The 7,854-nt window shown below is 41.7% G+C and overlaps 1 protein-coding gene and 1 non-coding gene across 2 annotated transcripts; one reads left to right on the forward strand and one right to left on the reverse strand.

Moving 5' to 3' along the window:
* Positions 1-455: 455 nt before the first annotated feature.
* On the reverse strand, positions 456-6,044 carry LOC123060869 (leucine--tRNA ligase, cytoplasmic). The gene is made up of 3 exons (XM_044483734.1): positions 5,828-6,044; positions 1,359-4,681; positions 456-782 (listed from the first exon to the last, which is right to left on the reverse strand). The coding sequence occupies exon 2, from the start codon at positions 4,675-4,677 to the stop codon at positions 1,393-1,395; it is 3,285 nt and encodes a 1,094-aa protein (XP_044339669.1). The 5' UTR covers positions 4,678-4,681; positions 5,828-6,044; the 3' UTR covers positions 456-782; positions 1,359-1,392.
* A 996-nt stretch (positions 6,045-7,040) lies between these two features.
* TRNAI-UAU (transfer RNA isoleucine (anticodon UAU)) lies at positions 7,041-7,114 on the forward strand. The gene has a single exon. It is a non-coding gene; the product is annotated as a tRNA-Ile (tRNA).
* Positions 7,115-7,854: the final 740 nt, after the last annotated feature.

The raw sequence follows: 7,854 nt of genomic DNA on the forward strand, positions 1-7,854 counted from the left end.
TTTGAGACTTGTTCTTGTTAGTTTGAGTGTTCCTCTTGTGTTTTCCCTCGTTTTCCTCCTCGTGTTCATCACAGGATCCACTCCTTTCGTGAAAGATCGGCCCCTAGGGTTCCTACCCTACATCACATTTTTATTTTTATTCGGCTTGTAAAACTATGCTATTTTATTCAATTCAAACTATGTTATTTGACTATATGTTTAAATGCAAATTCATCAGTGCAAAATAGGGCGGCCAGCCGGCACATATGGGTCGGCGCGTTGGACGCGCTGCCGACCCATATCTAAAACAAGGCGGACGGACGACCCAACGGACAAAAAGCGGACGAAATCGCCGTCCATTTGGGTCGCCCCATTGGAGTTGCTCTTAGATGACTAAAATAGTATTCTAAAAACTCTTACAGAGGGGGGAACATGACATAACTGAGAAATAGATTCCGCATCGACAATGACACATCTAAAAAAACTGACAGCATAACAGCATTACTATGGTCACTGAACATTTCAGCAGTATATCATGGGAGTATGTGATCAAGTGCCAGGAATATGTCACAACTTTGGTAAGTAAGCAAACTAGACATTGCTGTATATAAAAGCAAGAATACTCCATCTCTACATCCACATCTAAAAAGAGACAAAATTGGTAAAAGCTTGGAAACCAAGTTCCTTCTCAATCATCTGCAGTCAAGCTGGAGAAAACGTTCCTTTCCATGTTCCTGATATAGGTGCCTCATGCTTGAATCAACAGGAGGAACAACCAGTCGATACTACACCTTGCAAAACACCTGTAGGAGAACAACCAAGAGAGGAACCGAGATCACTAGGATGTCAAAATCAGAATCATCTCATAAAAAAAAGGAAACGGGGGTAATATTTGTCATCTAGATGGTCATCATCTCAAGTAAAAGGTTTACAACCTCGGGTTTAACATAATATTTTCCAACATTATTGACTAAACTGTCAAGCAGGCAAGCACAGGCAACCTCAAATAAGATAAGACATGCATGGCCCTCCATAATAGACTACAATGACATTAGCAACTAGCACAGATTTACAACTCAGCAAAAGATTAACAGAAACAAGGAAATGGTATCACAGGGCAAAAGGCTGCAAACATTTCATAGGCCAGTCTGCTTCACTAATTCTTTCTGCAAGGCTACAACTGCACAATGGAACAATACCAGCATGCTTTACCTGACACCATCATGATAAAAAATTGCTAAAAAATATTTCCCCAGGCACAAAAACTACAACAGAATCTAATGTGAAGAATAAAAGGAGCCAGTTCTAGTCTCCTACATAAAGCAAGAGATGGTAGAAAACCAATACTATGCAGTGAGAAGTAGACAAGAATCAAGTACCTCAACAAAGTTCTGTGAGAAGATTAATCTGGGCTTAATTCTGCGCTTCAAACTCCTGCTTGCTCATGAATATTGCAACCGGCTCACCAGGGGAAGGCGGATTCTTGTCCAGCAGAGAAGCATGCTTTCCAGCTTTGGCACGAGCAGCTCCATCAAATGCCGACAGGACCTCAACATGCTCAAGACCCAACTGCCTTCTGATCAGCTCCAGGTTCTCCTCAAGCACATTTATTTCACCAAAAGGAAGCTTCAAATTTAGAGCCTGGGGACCAACATTCCTTGCTTCATCTTTCTTGAACCTGATGAAAGGCATGCAGAGCTTCTGTACTTGTTTGAAACTTGTTTCGCGGTCGATGAAGCAGTTCCTCAATGCTTCGCTAATCTCCTCGTCAGGGGCAAAGGAGCGTGCTTGGCTATCAAAATTTGATTGAAGCACCCTCAAACATTGCTCTTTCCATCCATCATAGTGCTCATTGACATATATCAGACCAACTGTGAGCTTGTTTTCTGCTGATGGAGTAGGTGCAGCTCCCTTCTTGGGTTTCTTGGAACCAGACTCCTGCTTCTGAAGCAACTTCCTCATTAAAACAATGGAGTCCTGCAAGTATTTGTTTGCACTTCTTAGAGTAGGATCCGGGGTGCCTGCAACTGGCCAGCCAGCTTTTATTGCAAAACCTTCCTTCTTCAGAATCTTTTGCCACACATGCTCAGCATAGTGGGGACAGATCGGGGTGATAAGCTTGGTCTGGATTTCCATAAACCGCCCCAACAACTCACGGTTCATGCCCGCCGCTCCACAAGAGAGTCTGTACTCATCTCTAGCCAGTTGTAGGTCATAGAAACCAGACTTCAGGGCATCTCTGAACATGAAGGCATTGTAGCTCTTCTCAGTTTCTTTTACAGCAATGTTGATCTCATTAGCAAACACATGGTCAGCATAAGTAGAGGGAGGACCGCCTCTCAAAGAAGATTCAGCAGCTATAACTTCTTCCATCCATGCGATTTCCTTTGTAAGCCTCAAAATAGCAGCATTTGCAGTTTCAGTAACAAAGTTTGCATCGTCCATACCATCGCCAGCATCAGCAAGGGCAAACCTAGTGGCATCCGAGGAATATCTTAGAATAGCCTCCTTAAGAGTCAGGAAGTTCCCTGTGGACTTGGACATCTTCTCAGAGTTAAGCATAAGATGCCCATTGCAACGAAAACCACGAGGCCAATGATGCTCTGGAAGAAGTGCTGTATGATTGTAGATGCTGAATGTCAGGTGGTTCTGGATAAGGTCCTTCCCAGATACCCGAATATCAAAGGGGTACCAATACTTGAACTCTTGCTTCATTTTGCTCAAGAGGGCAGGAGAGATGCTGCTACTGGGTGCTGGACCATCACAGAACACATATTCCCATACTTCATCTGTCATTTCTTCAGGCTTGATAGAAGATATTTCTTCTCCATACATGTTACCATTTTGTAAATGATGTGCAACGGTGTAATAAGCCATGTACAGGGTTGAATCTGAAAGAGATTCTACCAGGAACTGCTCGTCCCATGGAATGCGAGTACCTAGGCCAAAAGAGCGAGAACATGCCCACTGGTTCAGCCAGCCCAACGTGTGTTCGAATCCGTTACGGGTTTCAGCTGAGAATGTATTCATATTTTCCAAACATTTGACTGCCTTCTGCTTCCATTCAGTTTCACCGTAAGTTATGTACCACTGATCTGTAAGAGCAACGACACACTCATCGCCGGATCTTGACATGACTTTCTTCTCAGGCTCACTATACAACACAGCAGAGCCTTCTCCAAGAAGCTTGTTCTTTATCAGTGGCTTCGCTTCTTGAACCTTTCTACCATCAAACTCCCCTGCAATCATCACTCCATCAGTAAATCCTTTAAGGTATGTCATCCTTTTTGCTTCAGCAAGCTTCTCCTTGTCATTCTGGCTCTTAATCTTAAGATCAAGGCACACCTTCTCAGCTGATTTATCCCCAAACTCAGGTATGTTGATTATTGGTATGATATTAAATGGAAGAACCCACTCATCTTGGACCCCATACTTCTGTCTCAAAGCAGGCTTTGTGATTAAATCTTGCAGTGCCATGTAATCATCTGGGGAATCACTTGGCACACTAGTCACGATGCCAGTACCTTTATCTGTCAAGATAGTGAGCATGGGAAGTGCATATATGATTTCATTGAATGAAAGAGGAGACTTTAATGGCAACCCAATCAAATCATTGCCAGTAAGCTCAGCTAAGCAGGTGGGCTTTTCTGGGACCCTGGATAGATGCTGATATGCAAGATTAAGGGCTGACCTTGCTGTCACAATGAAGACATCAGTTTCATTGATCTCAAAAGCCCCATAATTCCCATCAGGCAATACCCAACAGTTTGTTTGCCCATACATTGTCTCAGGTCTTAATGTAGCAGCTGCCAGATAAACATTCTTTCCTTCCAAGACCTTCAACTTGGGGGGAAAAGGTGGGATCACCATCATTTTAATCAACACATATTCTTGTGGCTGCACACCTTCACCTGATGCCCTATCATGATCAGCACAAGGTTGGCCATCCAGTGGTGAGTAGATCGTGTACCTCATATCCTTGACAACTTTGCCCATTTTCTTCAGCTTCCTCATCTGCCAGCGAACAAAAGCATCATAGAAAGGATTCATATCAGTGGTTATGAATGAGCGCCTCCAATCACAACCCAGGCCAAACTCCATAAGATCCTCCTTTGCCAGCGGAGGGAAGTGGGTCAACCAGTGAGACGGATCCTGAAATTTGGCGATTTTTTCATCTGTCAGTTCAAAGCCCTTCATGATCTCCCACTGGAACTTCTGCATGCCGGTCTTTGCAGCAGCCTTAGATTTCTTACTCTTAAATTGCCCTGGGGCAAGAGCAGCCTGGTCAGCCTGGCTATCATCTGCCACTTCAGCACTTGAATCATCCTCTGCTGCAGGGAACACTGGAGGATTTCCATACTGTTGAATCTCCCTAGCAAGTTTATCAGCTGAGGCCTTGATGGGCATCCCAGTACAATGAAAAGCAAACGGCAAAAGGACATTCGAGCCACGGAGTCTGTGGTATGCAGCACCGAACTCAAGCTTGGACAGTGAGAAGGCGTGACCCAGATGTAGCAATCCATTCATGTAAGGGTACGGAAAATTGCCAAAGAATTTTTCACCAGGGCCAGGAGGTCCATTGCCAGGTTCAGCCTGAAAAACCTTGCTCTCCTCCCAGCAAGTTTGAGCATCTGATTGGATCTTGAGCAAAAGGTCTCTACGTGCATGACTCTTGGGTCCTTCAGTATTTGACGACATTTTCCTGAATGATCAACAAAAAGAAAAGGTGTCAAAAGGGCAAGCATCTGAATTTAATCTAACTCAGGAATAAATTAATAAATATCTTAGATACATCGACGAAACATTGTTTTTGGACGAATTGTAGTAGTGCAATCTCCTTGAATATCTCTTTTCAAACATAGCTGACAAACTCATGGATAGGAAAGCCATGTGATGAAGCTAATTATGTAACAGAATCATAATAAGCCATAAGCAAACATCATCAAGATATCAAACAAAATTGGCCTTCTAACAAGCTAATTATGGAGGATCAGGTAAGCTGGTGTTATGTTGCATAGTCTTCTAACAATGTAATGTTTCTTCTGACACTGATATTGTGTGTACTGTGTAGGTTGGTATATTTGATGCAACAGACAGCACAAGAGAAAGAAGATATATGCTAATGGAGATGGCTGGAGAGAACTGCAAGGCAATTAACATTTGAAATCACAGTGGACATGGTTCTTTGACCTTTCCTATTAAGTATCTTGAGCTAAAATTGATTCACGTGGATGAAAGTTAACATAATACAGTCACGGCACAGACAGTTTGTGGGTTAGTATAATTAATTTGCTTTTGTGCATTTGGTACATTTCTGTCCTTTGTCACCCTGGACAACGCTGGCTAACTGAATTCACTTTCTGCAGATAATATGTCTGGAGACAATATGTAAGGATCGAAACATAATCGAAAGGAACGTAAGCTTAAAATTCAGCAAAGTGCTGACTGTGCTGACCAGTTAGAAACCAAAAGTCCCTCGAAATTCGCCCTGTGCTAGAAAGATTGATATTCATGACCTTATTTCTGTTAAATTTTGCAGGCCGGATTATGAAGCTGGATTGCAGGACTTGCAGAGCCAGGAACAGAAGCTACGCATCACTTGGGCCAACTACGAACCCACAAACTAGAAGAACGCCGCCAGATTATAGTACAAAACATAAGAATCAACATCGATCTGCCTGCCCCGAAGCTAAATCACAGGACAGCTAAAGCTCACAGTTTCCCCGTGCACTCAACCAGTACGAAATTCGTCATCGCATCACTAACCCGTCGACTCCGCGGCGGCACTTTTCTACTGTCCTAGCAATCAATCGCGCGGATGGACGGGGGGGCGGAACAGGACGGGTACCTGACGACGGCGCGCGAGGCAGGGAGCCGCAGCAGCCGCAGGGCGGGGAGCAAACCGGGAGCCAGCAGAATGCGACGGCGACGGAGACGGGGGAGGAGGAGGCTGCGGATGGAAGGAGGACTAGGGTTTATCCTGGCACACTGTCACGTGGGCCTTGATTGACGACTTGGCGTGCACGAACCGGTTGAGGCTGGAACGGGCCGCCCAAGGAACTTGATTCAGGAGGCCAGGGATTTCATGACGTCGGTTGGACATCACGATCTCTCCCTTTTTTTTACCGACAATTTTACCCTTAAGTTTCACGCTTTTCACAGGATTTACCTCATTTAAGATAAATTCATTCATTTTATGCCAATTATTTGCCGGTTTTTATTCCTTGTGAGAAAGCTAATTATTTTTATGAAGATAAAACTAGCAAATACTCTCTCCGTCCGAAAATACTTGTCATCAAAATGCATAAAAAGGGATGCATCTAGAACTAAAATACGTCTAGATACATCTCCTTTTATCCATTTTGATGACAAGTATTTCCGGACGAAGGGAGTAGTTAATTAAATGGAGTAAGTTTTGTCGAGAAACTTGAAACTTCAAGGTAAAAATGGAATTAACGCTAAATCTCTATGCAAAGGATGGCTAGTTCAATGGGAATGCTAACTCTAAGGACCGAATACATTGCTTCGTTGGGTGTCCTAGAATTCGATTCCAAAATTTTGATGACCTCAAGTTGAATGACATACTGTACAAAGAGATGGCTAAATGGATTACGCGGTTTCCAGTTCATAAGAAAAATTATAAAATTAAAAGGAGTGAATGTATTTGAAAAGTAATAAGATGTACTCCCACTAAAAGAAAAGTAACAAGATGTTGAAAACATGCATATGACCTCTTAGGTTGGCGAAATTGCACAAATAGAACAAGCATGGTATTGCAAGTCATGTCATCTTAAATCAAATGGTATACTATTGAATACTGCATGAACTTGCGTGGAAGATTGTCCAACTATGGCAAAGTTAAACAAAGATTAGTTTTCAAGAGATTTGAGTCAACAAAAGTATTCAAATGAGTTATAGTGTAAATTAAGCGCGTGAAGGAAACAGATAGTATAAAAGGAGCTATGAAAATCGTGATCCTTCAAAATGAGTATTATTGGAGGTGTATATATACAGGTGTAAATTATAAATAACTAAGGTTAATCAGTAACTTCAGCATAACAGCCCCCGTAGCTCAGTTGGTTAGAGCGTTGGTCTTATGAGCCGAAGGTCGCGGGTTCGAGCCCCGCCGGGAGCACCTTTTACTCGTTCGTATCTGTACTTTTTTTTTTCTCTTTCATTTTTTCCCTTATCGTTTGTATCTGTACTTTTTTTTTCTCATTCGATTTTTTTCTTATCGTTCGTATTTGTACCTTTTTTTGCCTTATTGTTCGTATATGTACTTTTTTTGTCCTTATTCAAATTTTTTTCTTATCTGTCGAATTTGTACTTTTCTTTTCTCCATTGGTGACAACAACTGATGTCCAGGTGTTGTACTTCTGTGTACTAAAGATCGAGGTGTAATTTTTATTATTTCTAATGTTTTTTGTATTGTTATGATTGAAAATGAATACTTTCTATGTATTAAAATAAGTGTTTCGACTTTATATTAATTTTATATTAAAGTTACTGTAAAGTTTATTATTTTTAATGTTCGTTGTACTATTATAATTAGAGATGAATATTTCTTCCTACCTAAAATAAGTGCCTTCATAGTACAAAGTTTCCTGTTATAATTGTAGATGAATACTTCCTCCGTCGTCACTTATTTTAGAATAGAGAGAGTAGATTGAAAGGTTTCTCGTAAAAAAAAAAAACTGACGTTGGTACTTAGGTGTCATACACGCCATCATTGCTAGTTGGTCGTACCTTCAATCTCTTTTTTTATGTGTTCCAGGCTATGCGGTAATTTTTACATTTGTCAGATAGTTAGGTTTCTGGTGTCCCAGGCTATGCGATTTCTTTTCTTATCGTTTGTATCTGTATTTTTTTTTCTCA

The sequence above is a fragment of the Triticum aestivum genome, chromosome 3A, assembly GCF_018294505.1.
Source record: "Triticum aestivum cultivar Chinese Spring chromosome 3A, IWGSC CS RefSeq v2.1, whole genome shotgun sequence".
Classification (NCBI taxonomy): Eukaryota; Viridiplantae; Streptophyta; class Magnoliopsida; order Poales; family Poaceae; genus Triticum; species Triticum aestivum.

What these genes read in the sequence shown, in the direction of transcription:
- LOC123060869 (XM_044483734.1), bottom strand. Translation starts at nt 4,677, where the DNA reads ATGTCGTCAAATACTGAAGGACCCAAGAGTCATGCACGTAGAGACCTT.